The sequence below is a fragment of the Panulirus ornatus genome, chromosome 27 (assembly GCF_036320965.1).
Source record: "Panulirus ornatus isolate Po-2019 chromosome 27, ASM3632096v1, whole genome shotgun sequence".
Taxonomy (NCBI): domain Eukaryota; kingdom Metazoa; phylum Arthropoda; class Malacostraca; order Decapoda; family Palinuridae; genus Panulirus; species Panulirus ornatus.
This window is the reverse complement of record NC_092250.1, coordinates 4,558,894-4,583,335: the sequence shown is the minus strand read 5'-3', so window position 1 is coordinate 4,583,335 and position 24,442 is coordinate 4,558,894. Positions and strand designations below refer to the sequence as shown.

Below are 24,442 nucleotides of genomic sequence, written 5' to 3'. Positions count from 1 at the left end.
AGAAAAACTGGAGGAAGTGAAGTGTTTTAGATATCTGGGAGTGGATCTGGCAGCGGATGGAACCATGGAAGCGGAAGTGAATCATAGGGTGGGGGAAGTGGCGAAAATTCTGGGAGCCTTGAAGAATGTGTGGAAGTCGAGAACATTATCTTGGAAAGCAAAAATGGGTATGTAAGCAATAGTGGTTCCAACAATGTTGTATGGTTGCGAGGTGTGGGCTATGGATAGAGTTGTGCGCAGGAGGGTGGATGTGCTGGAAATGAGATGTTTGAGGACAATGTGTGGTGTGAGGTGGTTTGATCGAGTAAGTAATGTAAAGGTAAGAGAGATGTGTGGAAATAAAGAGAGCGTGGTTGAGAGAGCAGAAGAGGGTGTTTTGAAATGGTTTGGTCACATGGAGAGAATGAGTGAGGAAAGATTGACCTAGAGGATATATGTGTCAGAGGTGGAGGGAATGAGGAGAAGTGGGAGACCAAATTGGAGGTGGAAAGATGAAGTGAAAAAGATTTTGAGTGATCGGGGCCTGAACATGCAGGAGGGTGAAAGGCATGCAAGGAATAGAGTGAATTGGATCAATGTGGTATACCGGGGTTGACGTGCTGTCAGTGGATTGAATCAGGGCATGTGAAGCGTCTGGGGTAAACCATGGAAAGTTTTGTGGGGCCTGGATGTGAAAAGGGAGCTGTGGTTTCGGGCATTATTGCATGACAGCTAGAGACTGAGTGTGAACGAATGGGGCCTTTGTTGTCTTTTCCTAGCGCTACCTCGCACACATGAGGGGGGAGGGGGATGGTATTCCATGTGTGGCGATGGGAATGAATAAAGGCAGACAGTGTGAATTGTGTGCATGGGTATATAGGTATGTGTCTGTGTGTGTATATATATATGTACATTGAGATGTATAGGTATGTATATTTGTGTGTGTGGACGTGTATGTATATACATTGTGTATGGGGGTGGGTTGGGCCATTTCTTTCGTCTGTTTCCTTGTGCTACCTCGCAAAAGCGGGAGACAGCGACAAAGCAAAATAAATAAATAAATATAAATAATAAATAAAATGTATTTTATTTATTTATTTTTATTTATTTTATTTATTTTTATTTTATTTATTTCCGAGAACATTATCTCGGAAAGCAAAAATGGGTATGTTTGAAGGAATAGTGGTTCCAACAATGTTGTATGGTTGCGAGGCGTGGGCTATGGATAGAGTTGCGCGCAGGAGGATGGATGTGCTGGAAATGAGATGTTTGAGGACAATGTGTGGTGTGAGGTGGTTTGATCGAGTAAGTAACGTAAGGGTAAAAGAGATGTGTGGAAATAAAAAGAGCGTGGTTGAGAGAGCAGAAGAGGGTGTTTTGAAATGGTTTGGGCACATGGAGAGAATGAGTGAGGAAAGATTGACCAAGAGGATATATGTGTTGGAGGTGGAGGGAACGAGGAGAAGTGGGAGACCAAATTGGAGGTGGAAAGATGGAGTGAAAAAGATTTTGTGTGATTGGGGCCTGAACATGCAGGAGGGTGAAAGGAGGGCAAGGAATAGAGTGAATTGGATCGATGTGGTATACCGGGGTTGACGTGCTGTCAGTGGATTGAATCAGGGCATGTGAAGCATCTGGGGTAAACCATGGAAAGCTGTGTAGGTATGTATATTTGCGTGTGTGGACGTATGTATATACATGTGTATGGGGGTGGGTTGGGCCATTTCTTTTGTCTGTTTCCTTGTGCTACCTCACAAACGCGGGAGACAGCGGAAAAAAAAAAAAAATATTTTGCATATATGTGCATGGGCTGTTTTTCATCTGTTTCCTGTGAAATAAAGATCACATCAGGTAATGATATTCTGTTAGATGCAAATTTCACAATGAAGAGCTTTGTCTTTCTGCATAAGATGCTGACTACAAAATACATAATCTTTGTTTTTCTTGTCACTGACTTGTTTTTGTGTTTACCTTGAGTTTCTCAGTTTTCAAACTCTTACCTGATCTTTTGTGAGGTATATTTATCATAGGCTACATTTTGTGCCCCTCCCTCCCCTTTAGGGATGGGTAATCCTGAGAATCTTGGAAGGCATTCCGGCCTTTTACCTTATTATAGGCACTAACTTATTTCTAGTAGTAAGGAGCTTTTGCATCTTGTCCGGCTCTTACTTGCAGCCCATAAGATCAAGTTGTGGTGTACTTATAGAAATGTTACTCCTAAAGGGGAACACAGTGAATCAGATATGGATAAACCACTGAGTGATGCGTTGAATTATTCATTTCAGTTTTCAGGTTCCAGATAAAACATAGTATACCAAATGTTTTAGGAACATTTTTGTTGGACATTGAGGGTATTTGATGTCCAGTTATTGACTCGTGCATATGTAACACAAAAAATTTTGGTATTACTGATTAGTTGAAGTCTGTATGTATTGAAAAATCTTTTTATTAAGCAAGAGATTTGGTTTTTGTATTGTATAAGTTGCAGTATTTCTAGGTAAAGCATTACACATCTAGAAAATCTGTTTCTGGTGCTACCTCACTAATGCGGGCAATGGTGAACAAGTGTGGAAAATAATCATTCCTTCTCAGTAGACGTGGGTAATGAGATGTTCAAGGTTAAGAGAAGAGGCAGAATCATAGACAGTCATGTCATCTACAAAGAAACTTTGACCCTTTTACAATTTGTATAGCAACAGGCTTAAATTACAGCATCTGCAAAAAATCTTGTCACATCCCTATACATTTTTGAGAGAATTGTCACACTTACATTTTAGTACTACGTTATCTCTCCTTTGTCCCTGATTACCATCTGCAGATATCTCGGCATGGAATTGGCAAGGTTCCTGAAGTATTCTAGGTCCATATTTTGGGTCCATAGGCTTGATTTCCTGAATGAGGCAAGGCACTGATGGGGTTTTGCAAGAAGCAGCTGCAGATCATGTGTTCTGAGCACCCAGTATGCCTAGTAACCACATTTTCTTGGTTCCAGGTAAGAATTCAGGCCTTCGCCTTCTTAGAAAGGTAAGAGCTGACCATCTTGAAACATAGATGGAAGAGGTACAGCACCCAGAAGCAAAATTCCCAAAAGAAGTGGCAGCCTGGAAGACTAATGAAAGAACGTTCTTCCCTAAATATAATAGCATGGGGCACACTGAGGCAGGTTGCTGATGCTCACACTGTTAGAAACACTAGTCTCGGTGACCAAGTGTATGATGATATCACCCTGAGCGTGTTATATGCTTATACCCCCACAATGTATGTACCTTATCCATGTATTGCCTTTGAGAATACATGAGGGTGGACAATGTTTTTTGCTGACACTTTAGATATTACCATCAGAGATCTTTTCTAGTTTTTAAGATTGTCGTCCGGCAGTTTCACTGATGTCCCATAAACACAAGTGATTGTGAAGAGGAATTCTTATGGCAAACTTAATGGCAATTGATGCTTTTTAAAGCTAGTCTGGCAAGTATAATTTTTAGCTCATTTATTGATTCCTAAATGTAAAGAAATTTGTGAAGTGCAGGTCTTGTGAATTTCTTTTTTCAAACCTATACTGGCATTGGACTGTGTAGGTATATTCATTACCTTTATGTAGTAGGTACCTCTGGGTCTGCTTCATTCTCGAGCCAGTAGGATTGTACTGTTTCTTTCTATGGTAAGTTCCTTAAGAGATTTTTTTCAGCTTTAATTTGGATTTCTGCATTTGTGATGAAAACAAATAGAAAGGAATAAGAAGCTGTCGTGACATGTACTTCTCAAAATCTTTAGGAGATTGTAGTTACTGGTCATCAAGGTGTGATCAGTGTCTTCATACTAATGATTAAACATGGTAATGTAAGGAGGAATATCTGAATATCAGTAGATGTTTAATCTGCCAAATGATTATGTTTGGATCTTGTAGGTGTTCAGTCTTCTCAATATCAAAATTGTTGTTTCATCAGTTATAGTACCTGTTTTGAGACTGAAGGTATCTAGACCATCACATACTTGTTATTTTCAGAGCATAGAGATATCCAGCCCGCCAGGAACTGTTCTGGGCAGCGTTCATCAGGAATGGAGTATCTGTACCCCATTGGCGGGCAAGTTTACTGTTAGGAACACCTCTGATGATGTTGTCCTCAAGATCCAGGGTCCTGCATGCCCCGTAAGCTGCGGCAATGACATAAACTTTAAGGTAGGTTTGATGACACCACTCCCTCAGAGATCCCTGAAAGTAGATTGGAGGGTGCTACCTGCCTGTTCAAGGATAGATGGAGGGTGCTGCTATCCTTCTTTGGGTGGATTGAAGGGTACTACTCTCTACTTAAAGTTTCATCAGAGGATGCCACTTGCTTCCCAAAGTAAGTTGGTGGGTGCCTGTGCCTTCTACCTACTATCTAAAAGAATAATTATTTACAAACATAGTTTGCAGTTGAGGGAATAATTGGTATACATGGGGTGTTCAGTGTTGTAAATGGAAATGGTGAAGAGCTTGTAGATTTATGTGCTGAAAAAGGACTGATGATTGGGAATACCTGGTTTAAAAAGCGAGATATACATAAGTTTTGGAAAGAGGGGCAAGGATGAATTCTGTTGGGGATGAGAGAGCTTGGGAAGTGAGTCAGTTGTTGTTCGCTGATGATACAGCGCTGGTGGCTGATTCATGTGAGAAACTGCAGAAGCTGGTGACTGAGTTTGGTAAAGTGTGTGAAAGAAGAAAGTTAAGAGTAAATGTGAATAAGAGCAAGGTTATTAGGTACAGTAGGGTTGAGGGTCAAGTCAATTGGGAGGTGAGTTTGAATGGAGAAAAACTGGAGGAAGTGAAGTGTTTTAGATATCTGGGAGTGGATCTGGCAGCGGATGGAAACATGGAAGCGGAAGTGGATCATAGGGTGGGGGAGGGGGCGAAAATTCTGGGAGCCTTGAAGAATGTGTGGAAGTCGAGAACATTATCTCGGAAAGCAAAAATGGGTATGTTTGAAAGAATAGTGGTTCCAACAATGTTGTATGGTTGCGAGGCGTGGACTATGGATAGAGTTGTGCGCAGGAGGATGGATGTGCTGGAAATGAGATGTTTGAGGACAATGTGTGGTGTGAGGTGGTTTGATCGAGTAAGTAACGTAAGGGTAAGAGAGATGTGTGGAAATAAAAAGAGCGTGGTTGAGAGAGCAGAAGAGGGTGTTTTGAAATGGTTTGGTCACATGGAGAGAATGAGTGAGGAAAGATTGACCAAGAGGATATATGTGTCGGAGGTGGAGGGAACGAGAAGAGGGAGACCAAATTGGAGGTGGAAAGATGGAGTGAAAAAGATTTTGTGTGATCGGGGCCTGAACATGCAGGAGGGTGAAAGGCATGCAAGGAATAGAGTGAATTGGAGCGATGTGGTATACCGGGGTTGACGTGCTGTCAGTGGATTGAATCAAGGCATGTGAAGCGTCTGGGGTAAACCATGGAAAGCTTTGTAGGTATGTATATTTGCGTGTGTGGACGTATGTATATACATGTGTATGGGGGTGGGTTGGGCCATTTCTTTCGTCTGTTTCCTTGCGCTACCTCGCAAACGCGGGAGACAGCGGCAAAAAAAAAAAAAAAAACTTATGTAAGTAGGAGAGATGGCCAGAGAGCGTTATTGGATTACGTGTTAATTGACAGGCGCGCAAAAGAGAGACTTTTGGATGTTAATGTGCTGAGAGGTGCAACTGGAGGGATGTCTGATCATTATCTTGTGGAGGCTAAGTTGAAGATTTGTATGGGTTTTCAGAAAAGAAGAGTGAATGTTGGGGTGAAGAGGGTGGTGAGAGTAAGTGAGCTTGGGAAGGAGACTTGTGTGAGGAAGTACCAGGAGAGACTGAGTACAGAATGGAAAAAGGTGAGAACAATGGAAGTAAGGGGATTGGGGGAGGAATGGGATGTATTTAGGGAATCAGTGATGGATTGCGCAAAAGATGCTTGTGGCATGAGAAGAGTGGGAGGTGGGTTGATTAGAAAGGGTAGTGAGTGGTGGGATGAAGAAGAGTATTAGTGAAAGAGAAGAGAGAGGCATTAGGACGATTTTTGCAGGGAAAAAATGCAATTAAGTGGGAGATGTATAAAAGAAAGAGACAGGAGGTCAAGAGAAAGGTGCAAGAGGTGAAAAAAAGGGCAAATGAGAGTTGGGGTGAGAGAGTATCATTAAATTTTAGGGAGAATAAAAAGATGTTCTGGAAGGAGGTAAATAAAGTGCGTAAGACAAGGGAGCAAATGGGAACTTCAGTGAAGGGCGCAAATGGGGAGGTGATAACAAGTAGTGGTGATGTGAGAAGGAGATGGAGTGAGTATTTTGAAGGTTTGTTGAATGTGTTTGATGATAGAGTGGCAGATATAGGGTGTTTTGGTCGAGGTGGTGTGCAAAGTGAGAGGGTTAGGGAAAATGATTTGGTAAACAGAGAAGAGGTAGTAAAAGCTTTGCGGAAGATGAAAGCCGGCAAGGCAGCAGGTTTGGATGGTATTGCAGTGGAATTTATTAAAAAAGGGGGTGACTGTATTGTTGACTGGTTGGTAAGGTTATTTAATGTATGTATGACTCATGGTGAGGTGCCTGAGGATTGGCGGAATGTGTGCATAGTGCCATTGTACAAAGGCAAAGGGGATAAGAGGGAGTGCTCAAATTACAGAGGTATAAGTTTGTTGAGTATTCCTGGTAAATTATATGGGAGGATATTGATTGAGAGGGTGAAGGCATGTACAGAGCACCAGATTGGGGAAGAGCAGTGTGGTTTCAGAAGTGGTAGAGGATGTGTGGATCAGGTGTTTGCTTTGAAGAATGTATGTGAGAAATACTTAGAAAAGCAAATGGATTTGTATGTAGCATTTATGGATCTGGAGAAGGCATATGATAGAGTTGATAGAGATGCTCTGTGGAAGGTATTAAGAATATATGGTGTGGGAGGCAAGTTGTTAGAAGCAGTGAAAAGTTTTTATCGAGGATGTAAGGCATGTGTACGTGCAGGAAGAGAGGAAAGTGATTGGTTCTCAGTGAATGTAGGTTTGCGGCAGGGGTGTGTGATGTCTCCATGGTTGTTTAATTTGTTTATGGATGGGGTTGTTAGGTAGGTGAATGCAAGAGTTTTGGAAAGAGGGGCAAGTATGAAGTCTGTTGGGGATGAGAGAGCTTGGGAAGTGAGTCAGTTGTTGTTCGCTGATGATACAGCGCTGGTGGCTGATTCATGTGAGAAACTGCAGAAGCTGGTGACTGAGTTTGGTAAAGTGTGTGAAAGAAGAAAGTTAAGAGTAAATGTGAATAAGAGCAAGGTTATTAGGTACAGTAGGGTTGAGGGTCAAGTCAATTGGGAGGTGAGTTTGAATGGAGAAAAACTGGAGGAAGTGAAGTGTTTTAGATATCTGGGAGTGGATCTGGCAGCGGATGGAACCATGGAAGCGGAAGTGGATCATAGGGTGGGGGAGGGGGCGAAAATTCTGGGAGCCTTGAAGAATGTGTGGAAGTCGAGAACATTATCTCGGAAAGCAAAAATGGGTATGTTTGAAGGAATAGTGGTTCCAACAATGTTGTATGTTGCGAGGCGTGGACTATGGATAGAGTTGTGCGCAGGAGGATGGATGTGCTGGAAATGAGATGTTTGAGGACAATGTGTGGTGTGAGGTGGTTTGATTGAGTAAGTAACGTAAGGGTAAGAGAGATGTGTGGAAATAAAAAGAGCGTGGTTGAGAGAGCAGAAGAGGGTGTTTTGAAATGGTTTGGGCACATGGAGAGAATGAGTGAGGAAAGATCGACCAAGAGGATATATGTGTCGGAGGTGGAGGGAACGAGGAGAAGAGGGAGACCAAATTGGAGGTGGAAAGATGGAGTGAAAAAGATTTTGTGTGATCGGGGCCTGAACATGCAGGAGGGTGAAAGGAGGGCAAGGAATAGAGTGAATTGGAGCGATGTGGTATACCGGGGTTGACGTGCTGTCAGTGGATTGAATCAAGGCATGTGAAGCGTCTGGGGTAAACCATGGAAAGCTGTGTAGGTATGTATATTTGCGTGTGTGGACGTATGTATATACATGTGTATGGGGGTGGGTTGGGCCATTTCTTTCGTCTGTTTCCTTGCGCTACCTCGCAAACGCGGGAGACAGCAAAAAAAAAAAAAAAAAAAAAGTTAAATGAAAAGTTTCAGGATAATAAGAAACTATATTGGAGATGAAAAGAGAGAGAGGTGGATGTAAGAATGGAAATATTAGTGTGATAAGTAAGGAAGGGGAGTTGCTGAATCAAAAGGAGGAAGTGAAAGGAAGATGGAAAGAGTATTTTAAAGAACTGATGAATGTGGGGGAAGGGGAGGCAGCATTTGTTACATGCATGGGTATGGAGGATGGAAGGAAGAGGATACAAGTGCAAGGGCCTAAAGCAAAAAGAGAGGTAAGAAGGGTAATATGAGGCTGAAGGTAGGAAAGGCACCTGGAGTCGATGGGATTACAGCTTAAGTGCTGAAGTATGGAGGAGAAAGTGTAATAGAGTGGAAGCATCTTGAATTTAGTTTAGCATGGAAACAGAAGGTTGTGCCTGAGGATTGAATGAAATCCATTATTGTTACTTTTTTCAAAGGAAAAGGTGCTAACGATGTATGTAGCAGTCATAGGGGAATAAGTCTGTTAAGTATACCAGGAAAAGCATGTGCAAGAATGGTAATTGATAGAGTGATGGAAATGACTGAATGCAGAATAAGTGAAGAGCAAGGAGGTTTTAGGAAAGGTAGAGGATGTTTGGATCAGATTTTTTGGTTGTAGAGATGACCGTGCAAAAATATTTAGCAAAAGGTAAGAAATTGTATGCAGCTTTTATGGATCTGAAGATAGTATATGACAGAGTCAAGTGGAATGCTTTATGGAATGTGTTAAGGATATATGGTTTAGGGGTACACCTGTTGGATGGTGTGAAAGCCTTCTATAGGGGAGCAAATGTGTGTGTAAGAGTGGATGGAGAGTTGAGCAAAAGTTTTGGGAATCTTGTAGGCGTGAGGCAGAGCTGCATGATGTCACCATGACTTTTTGATGGACGGAGTGATAAGAGAGATGAAAGCAAAACTCAGGGAAAGGGTTGCAGATATGGAGTGTGGCAGTGAGATATGGTGGTGAGTGGCAAGCCTGTTTCTAAATATTGTGTTGTTTGCTGAGAGTGAAGAGTTGTTGCAGAAGGTTGTAAGTGTGTTTTATGTTTGTGTAAGTGTAAGCAGTTGATGCTAAATGCAAGTAGAAGTAAGATAATGGTATTTGGAAGGAAACAGAGTGAAAGTATAGATTTTGTAAAAACATATAGAGTGAAAGAAGAAAGTGTATTAAATTGTGCTTTGGTTATCGGGGGGAAGAAAGACTGGAAGAAGTAAGAGAGTTTGAATATTTACGAGCTGTCTTACGTAAGTGTGGTGATATGGAAGGAGAGATAAAGGAGACAGCATTGCTACCCCCTGCTTCAGCGAATTAAGGAAAACAGACCAAAAAAAGGCCACATTCATTCACACTCAGTCTCTAGCTCTCATATGTAATGCACTGAAACCACAGCTCCCTATCAACATCCAGACCCTACAGACCTTTCTATGGTTTACCTTAGACGTTTCACATGTCCTGGTTGACCCTGATATACCACATCGTTCCAATTCAGTCTATTCCTTGTACACCTCTCACCCTCCTTTATGTCAGGCCCTGATTGCTCAAAATCTTTTTCACACCATCTTTCCACCTCCAATTTGGTCTTCTGCTTCTTGTTCCCTGGATGTGGATAGGAAACTGTGGTTTCGATGAATTACACTTGACAGCTAGAGACTGAGTGTAAGCGAATGTGGCTTTTTTGTCTGTTTTCCTTACACTGCCCCACTGAAGCAGGGGGTAGCAATGCTGTATTGGTGCATTATACATGACAGCTAGAGACTGAGCGTGAATGAATGTGGTCTTTTTCTCTGATGCAAGGGGTGGCAATGCTGTTTACTGCGGGGCAGGGTGGCAATGCTGTTTACTGCGGGGCAGGGTGGCACCAGGAATGGATGAGAGGAAGCAAGTATGAATATGTATATGAGTATATAGAGCATTAGTAGGATGGCCTTGATTTGCGCTTCAGTTGCCTGTGCCATCTCATCTCACATGAAAAAATTATAAAAGCTGCTCTTTCTTCCAGATATTCACTGGTGATGACTCTGCCCAAATTGGCTTGATAACGAAGCAGTGGCGAGGGTTCTGTGCTGAGGCTTTCACTGATGCAGACAACTTTGGCATAACCTTCCCAATGGATTTGGAAGTGCGCACCAAGGCCCTCCTGATAGGAGCAACTTTCCTGATTGTAAGTCAGAGTTTTCCAGAATTTAGTTGCTGTTGTACAGTCTTATCTCCAGCATGATAAAAGCCATCTTACTTTGTAACCATGACCTCACTTTAATGTTCTCTGTGTTCTAGTGTTAGAATTGTAGAGCATGTAGACAGAGATACAATTCTTTACCTAAGCGTAATTCCAGTTGAGCACATGATAGATTAAAGAAAGACCAGCTGTGGTCTGGTACATATCAGGGTATAAACTCAATAAAGGAGATACTAATATTTACCTAAAGATGAAAGTGATAACATAGTATTTCTATATCTAATTTCTTCTCTGACCTCAGCGAGGTAGCATCATTGATAAATGAACACTGGCCATATTTGAACACAACCACTCTTTAGTTGTCAAGTTTAATGCAATGAAACCAAAGCTTCATATGCCATGGTGTAGCCAGTTAACAGCACATCACCCTCATATGATTGAACGGTATCACACTGATCCATTTTACGCTATCTTGAAAATGCCACTCATCCTTTCACATCTTCAAGTCTTGATATCCCAAAGACTCCTTCACTTCTTCCTTCTGGCCCTGTTGTGCAAAGGTCATCCTTCCAACTCCTGTTGGTTTCTCAAGTAAGAGAGAGTACACTGTAGTCAGGGATGTGTGATGGTGATGTGACTGGAGTGGTGAGGGAGGTTAAGTGCAAAAATCCTGCAGAGAGAGGCAGGGATGCAGACCATGAGAGATGAGAAGGCTTGAAAAGAAAGTTAGTTGTTGTTTGCTGATGATACAGCACTGATGGCATACTCGAGTGAGAGCCTTCTTAGTGACTGAGTTTGGAAGAGTGTGTGAAAGGAGAAAGTTGAGAGCATATGTGAACAAGAGTAAGGTTATTAGACTTAGGAAGGTTGAGGGAGAGGTTAGTTGGGGTGTAAGTTTGAATGGAGAAAACTTAGAGGAAGTGAAGTATTTTACATATCTGGAAGTGGATGTAGCAGTGAATGGAAGCAAGGAAGCAGAAGTGAGTCATTGTGTGGGTGAGGGGGCGAAGGTTCTTGCAGCACAGAAGAATGTGTGGAAATAGAGAATGTTATCTGGGAAGGAAAAAATAGGTATGTTTGAAGGTATGATAGTCCCAACATTATTATATGGATGCGAGATTATTATATGGATGCGAGGCATGGGCTATAGATAAGATTGTGTGAAGGAGGATAGATGTGTTGGAAATAAAATATTTGAGGACAATATGTGTTGTGAGGTGGTATGATCAAGTAAGTAATGAAAGGGTAAGAGAGAAGTGTGGGAGAGAGCTGAGGAGGGTGTGTTGAAATGGTTTGGCCGTATGGAGAGAATGAGTGAGGAAAGGTTGAGAGTATATATGCATCAGAAGTGGAGAGAACAAAGAGACCAGAGAGACCAAATTGGAGGTGGAAGGATGGAGTGAAAAAGATTTTGAGTGATTGGGGCCTGGACATGCAGGTAGGTGAAAGGCATGCAGGGGATAGAGTAGATTGGGATGATGTGGTTTACTGGGGTCGACATGCTGTTAGTGGACTGAACCAGGGCATCTGAAGCTTCTTGGATCAACTATAGAAAGGTCTGTGGGGCATGTTGTGGAGAGGGAGCTATAGTTTAGTGCATTACACATGACAACTAGAGAATGGATGTGAGCAGATGTGGCCTTGCTTTGTTCCTGGTGCTACCTCGCTAATGCGGGAAAAGATGATTAAGTACAAAAAAAAATGTTTTTGCTAAAGAGGAGATGGTAATAACGTTGGGAAGAGAGTGATGAAAAGTGAGTGGACTTGGTAAAGAGGATTGTGTGAAGGGACAGCATGAGAGAGTTAAACGGGTCTTATAATGGAAGAAGAAAAAAGTCACTGGAGAAGTAAAGGGTGAATCATCTGAGACCATGAGGCAGCAGAAATTATTTGAGATTATTAAGAAATGAAATCAGAAGTTGACATTAATGGTGGAGGAAATAATGAAAATGAGGAAACATGTCAAAGATCTTGAAAAGTGTCATCATATGGGAAAGGGAATTGAAAATATAATCAGAAGGCATAAACACAGAATCATTTGATTGACAGGATTTAGAAGGGGAGTAATTAGAGGAAAGAAGGTTCAGTGCATGAAAAACATAAGAGAATAAGAGTGTAAAGGGTCTTCTCTGCATGGTCTTAGAGCAGATTAATGGTATCTGTTGACTATATAACTGCTGTTGTAGTCTGGCAAGAAATCATAAATCCCAAAAGAGAACCTTAGTGACTATATTAAAGGTGCCAACTTTGGTTTTTATTCAGCCCTGTGGGTGGAGCTTTTCCACCATGTATTTACAGGAAGTTACTGAAACATGATTTGGGTAGCCAAAGTAGAAGAAGCAAAACACTCTGAAATACCCCTTCTTATTGTATCCATACATATCATGGGTGGGTTTGTTGGAACATGATTTAGTAGGATCCTTGTATCCTCTAGCAATGACTTTTGTAAAGATTTATCACGTCCTTTGAATACTCTAAGGACAGGAGCCCATCACATGCTTCTTCTAGAACTGGTGGTTAAAACTTTAATGAGAGTATGATGAAATATTGATGTGGAGCCCTTTATCTTGCTTGCTTGGACTGGCCATCACTGAAAAGATTAATTGGTATGTCATTGGTATACTACATTGGACACAGGGACCTTTTAGAGTTAAGGATAGGGTAACATTTACCCCTCATATGTCTTGTGATAAAGTTGAGATCAAGAGATACCTTATTTATCAAGATACCTACAGCTTACTACAAGTTTCGTGTCATGTGTTCTTTGGGTTGCCTGACATTGTAGAGCTCAAGAACAGGATGAAGTAGGATAGACAACTCTTCAGATGAAGCATACTTGGACAAGTTTGAGCTTTCTGTTACTCTGTTATGCTAGTTTGGCCTGAGTTGGCTGTTACTATGTAACATTTGTTTGGCCTTCAGAATCTTTCCGCTCTGTTCTTATCCAGAATCTCTGTAGCCATTATGCATAATGCAGTTTCATCTGATGCGAGAAATGCCCAAAAAGGCAGAAAAACCACAACCAAAAAGTCTTCTTTGTGGATGATGACTTTTATAAGAAAAGATTTGGCCCCACACGGCCACATGGGATTAAATGCGTTTGTTTTGCCTGGGGCAGCATGACAGCATTCAAGCAGTGGGATTTTCTGACTACATGTGCCAAGTGAGTCCATCCTGCCCACCAAGACTTTTGAGGTGATCTTTGTCCATAAGATGCTCCCAGTACTCGGAAGCCTGTAAAAAGCTCTCTTTATGAAAAATACAGTTCTACGGAGGATCAGACTATGGGAACCCCTTGTCAACCAAAATGCCACTCAAGACTAGTTGTACATAACCAACAGAGAAAAAGTTTGACTTATTTCCAGTCATGGGTAGCACAACCTAGGGGTTTGTTTTAGTGTCTTCACTCTGGGGTAACACTCTTCTGGACTCCATCTCTCTGCATTTCACCTGCAGTGGGCTTATTCACTGAAACCTTCCTGAGAATAAAAGAAAATTATCAGAGAAGAAAAGAAGGGAAGGGTAAAGTTAAAGGGTTACCATCCTCACAGACGAATGGAACTTTCAACCATATACAAATTTTGTATAAGAATTATTCAACAGTAAATTAATGCACCGTACCTTAACCAGACAATAAAAGAATGCAGTAGTCATCCATAGTAGGGAGAAAGATGCTAAGAAAAAAGGAAGGCTTAGATTATCTCTGCATGACTGTGATCCCAATAATTGTGGTAGTATCAGGTCGGTACCAACCTGATGGTCAGCAAGAAGGAGGATGTCATCATGATAAGGGGGTTGCTGTGTGGTCAGCGGGGAGATCTAGACTGAGACAGTTGGCTGCTAGTACCATATGGGTGGTTGAGGAATAAGAGACATTTTCTTCACCAAAAGGCAGGGGGATAAAGGTTTTCTTCCTCAAGATTTTAGTGATTCTCACAAAGGCTCATGGGCACCAGCCCCTCACACCTTCCTCACTTAGTTTCCTTCTGTGACATGCAAGAGATATGTGGGCACTATTCTTTCTCCTCTATCATCAGGGATAGGGGAGAAAAAGTCCTTCAAAAATATCCCTGTTTCCTTACTGAGAGTGAATGACATAAGAATACTTTTGTTTTATTTGTAGTTATGGTAATATTGGTCTCTTTTATATTGATTTTATTATTTTATTTATTTATTTATTTTTTTTTTTTGCTTTGACGCTGTCTCCCGCGTTTGCGAGGTAGTGCAAGGAAACAGACGAAAGAAATGGCCCAACCCACCCCCATACACATGTATATACATACGTCCACACACGCAAATATACATACCTACACAGCTTTCCATGGTTTACCCCAGACGCTTCACATGCCCCGATTCAATCCACTGACAGCACGTCAACCCCGGTATACCACATCGCTCCAATTCACTCTATTCCTTGCCCTCCTTTCACCCTCCTGCATGTTCAGGCCCCGATCACACAAAATCTTTTTCACTCCATCCTTCCATCTCCAATTTGGTCTCCCTCTTCTCCTCGTTCCCTCCACCTCCGACACATATATCCTCTTGGTCAATCTTTCCTCACTCATTCTCTCCATGTGCCCAAACCATTTCAAAACACCCTCTTCTGCTCTCTCAACCACGCTCTTTTTATTTCCACACATCTCTCTTACCCTTACGTTACTTACTCGATCAAACCACCTCACACCACACATTGTCCTCAAACATATCATTTCCAGCACATCCATCCTCCTGTGCACAACTCTATCCATAGCCCACGCCTCGCAACCATACAACATTGTTGGAACCACTATTCCTTCAAACATACCCATTTTTGCTTTCCGAGATAATGTTCTCGACTTCCACACATTCTTCAAGGCTCCCAGAATTTTCGCCCCCTCCCCCACCCTATGATCCACTTCCGCTTCCATGGTTCCATCCGCTGCCAGATCCACTCCCAGATATCTAAAACACTTCACTTCCACCAGTTTTTCTCCATTCAAACTCACCTCCCAATTGACTTGACCCTCAACCCTACTGTACCTAATAACCTTGCTCTTATTCACATTTACTCTCAACTTTCTTCTTTCACACACTTTACCAAACTCAGTCACCAGCTTCTGCAGTTTCTCACATGAATCAGCCACCAGCGCTGTATCATCAGCGAACAACAACTGACTCACTTCCCAAGCTCTCTCATGCCCAACAGACTTCATACTTGCCCCTCTTTCCAAAACTCTTGCATTCACCTCCCTAACAACCCCGTCCATAAACAAATTAAACAACCATGGAGACATCACACACCCCTGCCACAAACCTACATTCACTGAGAACCAATCACTTTCCTCTCTTCCTACACGTACACATGCCTTACATCCTCGATAAAAACTTTTCACTGCTTCTAACAACTTTCCTCCCACACCATATATTCTTAATACCTTCCACAGAGCATCTCTATCAACTCTATCATATGCCTTGTCCAGATCCATAAATGCTACATACAAATCCATTTGCTTTTCTAAGTATTTCTCACATACATTCTTCAAAGCAAACACCTGATCCACACATCCTCTACCACTTCTGAAACCACACTGCTCTTCCCCAATCTGGTGCTCTGTACATGCCTTCACCCTCTCAATCAATATCCTCCCATATAATTTACCAGGAATACTCAACAAACTTATACCTCTGTAATTTGAGCACTCCCTCTTATCCCCTTTACCTTTGTACAATGGCACTATGCACGCATTCCGCCAATCCTCAGGCACCTCACCATGAGTCATACATACATTAATTTAATAACCTTACCAACCAGTCAACAATACAGTCACCCCCTTTTTTAATAAATTCCACTGCAATACCATCCAAACCTGCTGCCTTGCCGGCTTTCATCTTCCGCAAAGCTTTTACTACCTCTTCTCTGTTTACCAAATCATTTTCCCTAACCCTCTCACTTTGCACACCACCTCGACCAAAACACCCTATATCTGCCACTCTATCATCAAACACATTCAACAAACCTTCAAAATACTCACTCCATCTCCTTCTCACATCACCACTACTTGTTATCACCTCCCCATTTGCGCCCTTCACTGAAGTTCCCATTTGCTCCCTTGTCTTACGCACTTTATTTACCTCCTTCCAGAACATCTTTTTATTCTCCCTAAAATTTAATGATACTCTCTCACCCCAACTCTCATTTGCCCTTTTTTTCACCTCTCGCACCTTTCTCTTGACCTCCTGTCTCTTTCTTTTATACGTCTCCCACTCAACTGCATGTTTTCCCTGCAAAAATCGTCCAAATGCCTCTCTCTTCTCTTTCACTAATACTCTTACTTCTTCATCCCACCACTCACTACCCTTTCTAATCAACCCACCTCCCACTCTTCTCATGCCACAAGCATCTTTTGCGCAATCCATCACTGATTCCCTAAATACATCCCATTCCTCCCCCACTCCCCTTTCTTCCATTGTTCTCACCTTTTTCCATTCTGTACTCAGTCTCTCCTGGTACTTCCTCACACAAGTCTCCTTCCCAAGCTCACTTACTCTCACCACCCTCTTCACCCCAACATTCACTCTTCTTTTCTGAAAACCCATACAAATCTTCACCTTAGCCTCCACAAGATAATGATCAGACATCCCTCCAGTTGCACCTCTCAGCACATTAACATCCAAAAGTCTCTCTTTCGCGCGCCTGTCAATTAACACGTAATCCAATAACGCTCTCTGGCCATCTCTCCTACTTACATAAGTATACTTATGTATATCTCGCTTTTTAAACCAGGTATTCCCAATCATCAGTCCTTTTTCAGCACATAAATCTACAAGCTCTTCACCATTTCCATTTACAACACTGAACACCCCATGTATACCAATTATTCCCTCAACTGCCACATTACTCACCTTTGCATTCAAATCACCCATCACTATAACCTGGTCTCGTGCATCAAAACCACTAACACACTCATTCAGCTGCTCCCAAAACACTTGCCTCTCATGATCTTTCTTCTCATGCCCAGGTGCATATGCACCAATAATCACCCATCTCTCTCCATCAACTTTCAGTTTTACCCATATTAATTGAGAATTTACTTTCTTACATTCTATCACGTGCTCCCACAACTCCTGTTTCAGGAGTACTGCTACTCCTTCCCTTGCTCTTGTCCTCTCACTAACCCCTGACTTTACTCCCAAGACATTCCCAAACCACTCTTCCCCTTCACCCTTGAGCTTCGTTTCACTCAGAGCCAAAACATCCGGGTTCCTTTCCTCAAACATACTACCTATCTCTCCTTTTTTTACATCTTGATTACATCCACACACATTTAGGCACCCCAATCTGAGCCTTCGAGGAGTATGAGCACTCCCCGCGTGACTCCTTCTTCTGTTTCCCATTTTAGAAAGTTAAAAAATACAAGGAGGGGAGGATTTCTGGCCCCCCGCTCCCGTCCCTTCTAGTCGCTTTCTACGACACGCGAGGAATGCGTGGGAAGTATTCTTTCACCCCTGTCCCCAGGGATAATATACATATATATACATACACATACACACACATACACACACACACGCACATACACACACACACACACACACACACATACATATATATACATATGAAAAATGTAAGAAACAATTTAGAAAACTGAAACTTCTAGCTTGAAATGAAAAGAAAAAATGAATGTCACATAATGGTTCAACCTCTGGCAATGGAAAAAGGAAATGTTTAATTTATTTACACAAAAGTCAATAGTAATTCTCATCAATTTAGTTATAAGTTATTGCTGCTATTAATAATCGTATTTCTCATTGTCTTAGTGAAAGGAAAAGAGAATCAATTGACTTTCAGAAAATCTCTTGTTTCGTATACTTTTCATGTATGTGTAGTTTTTATTTGAAAAAGTTTTTCTAGTAACTGCAAAATCAGTAGAGAAAGAATGTCCATAGACTAAAAATAATTAGGTTTAGTGACCAAAATATTTCATGCAAGAATGATGATTTGATTATGACATGAATAAGAATTTCTTTTTCTCTTTTTCAGGATTTCATGTACTTTGAAAGAAAACAAAATTAAAGTCCTGAGTGTGTGCACTGTCACATGATCATTCCCTGGATAATCTAACATCAGCACAACTACCTCTCCACCTGACCTGCGGTAATGGATGTAATTTAGTATTGCTGCTCTTATCTGGTTACTGCTGATGCTTCATTCATTGGCTGGATGGGAGGTTTTACAGCCCCTTGTTCTTGCCTCTCATAATTGCCTTCTGTGATGTGCAGGGGATATGTGGACAGATATCCTGGCTGACCTGTCAGCCAAGCTGTCATACTTTCATTTGGGATATCTTCTGTCAACTGGGATAATTGCTCTGATTGATTTTAATTGCTCTGACATGATATAAATTTTTCAGCTGAGGATGATTGTTATGATAGAATAGCAGCTGGAGTGTGGATTACTGCTCTCTGGAATGTAACTGTGACCTCGAGTAACTGCCATAGATCTGATTACTGCTGTCATCCCAGCCATTGATGTGACTCAAGACACCTTGTGTCACCTGGGATGTCTTTTGTGACCAGAAATAACTGTCTTAATCAGGGTAACAGCCGAGACCTGGAGGAACTATTCTTACATGGTATAGCTGAATCTGTGGTTTCACATAGCATTCGTGTTATTTTTAGGAACTCAAAAACTGACCTTTGAGTCCGAACAAGTTGCATTTAATAGAATTTTTGGGCTAGGATAAATATGGTCGTGTCATATTTTATTTTGAAATGATGACAGAAAGAAAAAAAGAACCTGGAGGAACTATTCTTACATGGTATAGCTGAATCCATGGCTCTCACATAGTATTTGTGTTATTTTTAGGAACTCAAAAATTGACCTTTGAGTACAAACAAGTTGCATTTAATAGAATTTTTGGGCAAGGGTAGATATGGTAGTGTCATATTTTAGTTTGAAATGATGCCAGAAAGAAAGGAAGAAAACAAAGAACTCCCATTTTTTTTTTTTTTAGTAAGAAGGTTAGGTCAGACTTCTATCATGACATTGTTAATTACCGATGGATAACATGATAAATGAATTATAGTACAGACCCTCTTGTTGATACTATAGTGAATCTTACAGTCAACCCCATTGTGGCTACCATGGTGCATGATGCTGCCAGCCCTCTAGTGGACACAGTACTGTTAGTGAATTTTACTACCGTCCTTCGTATGAACACTCCAATGAATGACATTATCATCCCCCGTTGACAGCATTATGATAATGCTGATATTCCTCCTCAGCCTGTAGAATGAATGACATTTTCAGCCTTCCTGTGGACACTATTAGTCAGTGACAATAAGATCCTATCTATGAACACTCTAGTAAATAACTTTACTGATGTTACACGTACACCATTGTGAATGACACTTTCGTGTATCCTGTGGACCCTATTGTGAACACCACCACCAACAATCATGTGGATACTTGTGAATGACACTGCTCGTTAATCTGTGGATGCTCTCGTGGTTGTTTGATTACCATGTACATTGAATGAAGTAGATATACACTATGGTGTCTTACAGTGAAGATGTATTCCACATATACTTATCTTATTTTCATCAAATCCAGGTTAGAATAAGGAAATTGTGGGGCTTCTGGATCTCTGTTTTGATACAGCCAACATTCAGGGGTCATGGGTCACAGCAGTGCATCAGTGCATCATTTGAAGTACAAATATAAAGTTTAAAGCCGAATATACTTCCTTCCCTTTTTTAAAGTTAGAGGTTACATTTTTTAATGTGTAGAAAACAAAACGCATAAAATACCAGCACACAATATACCATGCACAAATATTAGATTAGTGGTTAGTCAGAAAGAAGTAGAATTTACAGAAAGAGATGATAGATTATTTTGAAGAATATGTCTTATTTTCTATGGAGAATCTTGTGAGTGGTCCAGGGTGGTAACACTTGTGTTTTGGTTTAGGTGATGGATTTCCGGTGACACCCATCGTAGGTGTGGGTGGCATAGGGTCAACAGGAGAAGGGATGACTAGGGAGCTAGGTGGTGCCCCTGTTTCTTAGTTACCTTTGGAGGGAGTCACTCTCAGTGGTGCTTGAGGAGGTGGTGGTGATGAAGAGGGTTGAAGTTAGCCCACATGTGCTTGTGTGTTTTCATACCTTCACCGTAAAGCGAAGAATTCCATTCATTTTTTCTATTCCAGTTCCTTGCTACTATTTCTGGGGTGAGTTGCATGTCCAGACCATGACTGAAGAGGCTGGTGTCTAAAGTGGAGCATTTTGCTTGTTGGTTTCAGACCTGCCACCATGCCAACTTTGATTATCCCATCTGGACGGGTAGTCATGAGGGCCATCACAATCTGGAATTCCCCTCCCCATCAGCGAAAAAAAAAGGAGGGAGACTTACCTTTAGTGTTGTGACAGGTTGTAATGTAGATGAACTGAAATCAGGTCATGCACTGAGACATTCTTAGATATGCCTTTATGCTTTTTGTGGGCTGCTTGAAGATTTGTATGAAATATTTTTGTTTACGACTTGGTGGCTGATGATATGGAGCTGAAAGGGAATGCTAAATGCTATTGACGTCTAGAAAAGCTGTTAATTCTTGTGATGGAAAGCAAGGACTCTTGTCTAAAATGATCTTTTAATGTAATTTGAGTTCTTATTCTGTTACTTCTGCTTTTGTGGTTTGCGTAGGAATTCATCCACTTCGATGAGATGTAACTAGCAAACAAAGGCACCAAAGTAATCGAAAGGGACACATTGCTATGGATGCTGTGGAAATGCCCATGAGTGTGAGTGTGAGTGTACTTTGATAGAGTGTAAGAAAGTGAACTTTAGATTGATATGGGTAAACCTGAAAGTGGATGGAGAGAAATGGATGATTATTGGTGCCTATGCACATGGTCATGAGAAGAAAGATCATGAGAGGCAAATGTTTTGTGAGTAGCTGTGGTTGTAGGTCACTGGTGTGAAGATCAGTTCTGGTTGTGGGTCAGTTATGCCTAAACTCTTCTGCCTCTTGCCACTAGATATAGGCTCCAAATGATCTCCTAATGGATATAATGAATTTCCCGAAAACTTGCTCTCTCAAGGCATTGTGACGTGAGCACCATACATTAAGCAACCTGCTTCAGTTAATAGCTTTTACCATTTTTGAGATACTTTTAGCAGTCTTCTTAGTTGGTGTAAAATTTTCTCCTAGACATTAGTCTCTGGAACGCATTTGACAACACTAGATCTCTTTTGTGTTGATTATCAATTTTGCTGTGATAGGCATGATGTTGAGTTGCAGTTGAAGTACACTGGTGGTACTGTCACCATATTGTAATTTGCAAATGGTAGACGAAATAGAAATCTACATTTCTCATTTTGTGGTTGGATGATACTGTGAATCAGTTATTTGCAATTGAAGTACACTGGTGGCACTGTCACCATATTGTAATTTGCAACTGGTAGATGAAATAGAAATCTACATTTCCCATTTTGTGGTTGGATGATACTGTGAATCGGATATAAGGAAAGCATATTATAGTTTTGCCCTTTTGTAGGATGTGAGCAGCTTGCTGAATACTTTAGGATGGCATGGTAGAAGGCCAAGATGAGCTTATGCAAATACAAAGGCAATGTATACCTTTAACCTCTTCAGCAAGGGTAAAGAGTTGGTAATGGTATGTTAAAGATCTATCAGTCTGCCGTCGTCATTTCTTACCTATTACCTCTGATGTCCATTTCCATGGGGTAGATCTAGAGCATATAGACATGTACATCTTGTGAATTTATCACATTATTATTTATGGACATCAATAGCTCATTTGCATTGTGTGGTGGATCTCTGTTGGCATGTCCAGTTTCATGGAATTATGTATCTGTAAATTTCACGGACAAGTTTCCTTTCTTTTTTTTTTGCATAGGGAAACTGGAAATATAAATGATATAGGAGTACAAGTTCTACAGGTTAAGAAAGAGGTTAATGCTTAGAATTTACAGCTTCAGCAAATATTGTAACCTAGCAGATCAGTATTCAGAGATGTACCCTCCAGGTCTTAGCTAGGTCTGTACTGTGTTGTGGATACGCTGTTAACCCCACTGACAAAACACCGATGCTGCCTTTCAACCGGTCCAATGTCTAGGGTGATGCTTAACATCTAAAGTAATATTCCTTATGTTTTTACCGTCATAATTGGTCAGTATGTTTTTCTCTGCAGTATGCAGGAGTAGAGGAATAATAACCAAGCCTTGGTTATCTGAGGTAGTCTTGATCCTAAGTGGAGTGATCTGGCATAGCAACTGAGAATTGGGTGCTGAAAGATCGAGGGATCTGGAAACTGATGAAAGACTGACTTGTATTTATTTCCACCAAGAAATGAGAACTATGAAGGAAATCACAAATGTATACCATGATGATCATGGTTATAATATTCCTGTTACTGAAAAATAGCGTTTTCTTTCTGTGAACAAGAGCAAACATTTATAATGTTATGAAAATAATTTTCCAAGAGATATTTACTTTTAGATTCACTGTCATAATGATTGTACAAGATCCCAGGCACACCCGAAAGCCATCTTTGCTTAGTTCCTGTTGGAACTTGAAAAAATGTGGAAATGAAGATTGTGGTAATTTCTGCATTTTTTCTGAAAAAAAGTGATAAGAAATTGAAAATGTTGCATTGATATCATGTATACTTAATAACCACCTAATTTTTGTTAAGTAGTTATTTTTAGAGTACTTGTCTTTAGAATGTACGTAGTAAGAAAAGGGGATCAAAGAGATTTTATGTCTGTTGACTGCTTAAGGTCTGTCAGGTTGTAATGATTCAGACATCATTGACTATATTTTTCCAAATGTATGAGTCCTGCCACTGGTTGTTCGTTTTGAGAAATTCATGTTCCTAACTGCACTGTTGGATATCTTCTGAATGTGAAACACGTACCCTCCCAGGGTGTCAGGTCATTGTGAACAAGCTAATGTAACATGAAGCTTTGTACGTTTATAATATTGTTTTTTATCATAATCTGAGGATGGTTAATGTGAAATACATCCTTAAGTCCAAAGATGAGAGGCGATAAAGGTGAGCCACATGAATTTAACCATGTATGAGTACAGGTCCAGGTATCAATGAAAAACAAATTATTCGTATAATATGTATTTATATATATATATATATATATATTTATATAATCTCTTTATATAGAATATACATCATAAATTAACATTCATGGTTAACATTTTGTAATCTTGTAACTTATTACAAAATGAAATGATTAATGTATAAGAATAATTTTGATAAGGTCTTGGGTGTGGTCCATTAAAACACTGTCACAACAAAGAACATACAGCTAACTAAAATATCTATGGTTATGTTTCTGTGGCAATACCTTATTATACTTTTGGAACTTACTGTTGTGTATAAGAATGCTTTTGATAATAATATCTTGTGTAAAGTCTATCAAAGGTATTTAGAACAAATATTAACATGTCAGTATGTAAGCAAGGACAGGAAGTTCTTTGATGATACAGTACCCTGTTTTGTTAACCAACAGCGATACTGCATCACCAGAGGTGACTTCTTGCTTGCATTGAACCTCAAGCAGATGGAGTCTGATAACATTATTTGTTTTTAATATATATATTTTATTGCTTGTAAGCCCCACTCATCAGAAGAGAACACTTGAACATTCATTTTGATAATTTTTTTCTTTGTTTGTGAGACACTGCTATATCTTGCTTATCATTACTGTATTTCTAAATGTAATTTGTATTTCTTGTACCATATACATTAACTTAATACAGTACATAGCACAACATACAATATCACTTTTCTGAAATCAGATAACACCAAAACATTTTATTTACAAAATTAAAGGTAATGAAGAATTAATTCCACTTGCCAACACTTTATTCGAACTGAGATACGAGCGAGATCAAGGAACACGAAAAACTTATATTTATAAAAATAATATAGAAGTGTGTTGTTCATTTTTTAATATGTATTATGCATTCCATCATTGATTATGCAAAGACCCATTGAAGACAATAAAAAAAAGTCCATCAGACATACTTGGACAGGTATCACAGACAAGAATTGATACAGACCACTCATTATTAGGACTCAAGATTGAGAAGTAGAGCAAGTCAGATATGGCCCACTGGGTCAACTGACCATCACT

The 24,442-nt window shown here is 40.5% G+C and overlaps 1 protein-coding gene across 2 annotated transcripts in view; it reads left to right on the top strand.

Annotated features, from left to right (window-relative positions):
* LOC139757558 (phospholipid scramblase 1-like) overlaps positions 1 to 24,442 on the top strand; it is a 48,525-nt gene that overhangs the window by 21,898 nt on the left and 2,185 nt on the right. The window contains exons 4-6 of one of the 2 annotated variants that reach the window (XR_011714663.1): positions 3,986 to 4,159; positions 10,114 to 10,275; positions 18,308 to 18,421. Coding sequence is in view for 1 of the 2 variants with exons in the window: in XM_071678149.1 (XP_071534250.1) it covers positions 3,986 to 4,159; positions 10,114 to 10,275; positions 18,308 to 18,340 (369 nt within the window). In the remaining variant the exon portion in view is untranslated. Of the gene's footprint in view, positions 1 to 3,985; positions 4,160 to 10,113; positions 10,276 to 18,307; positions 23,955 to 24,442 lie in introns of those variants that run through there. The other variant, XM_071678149.1, reaches the window with a different exon arrangement.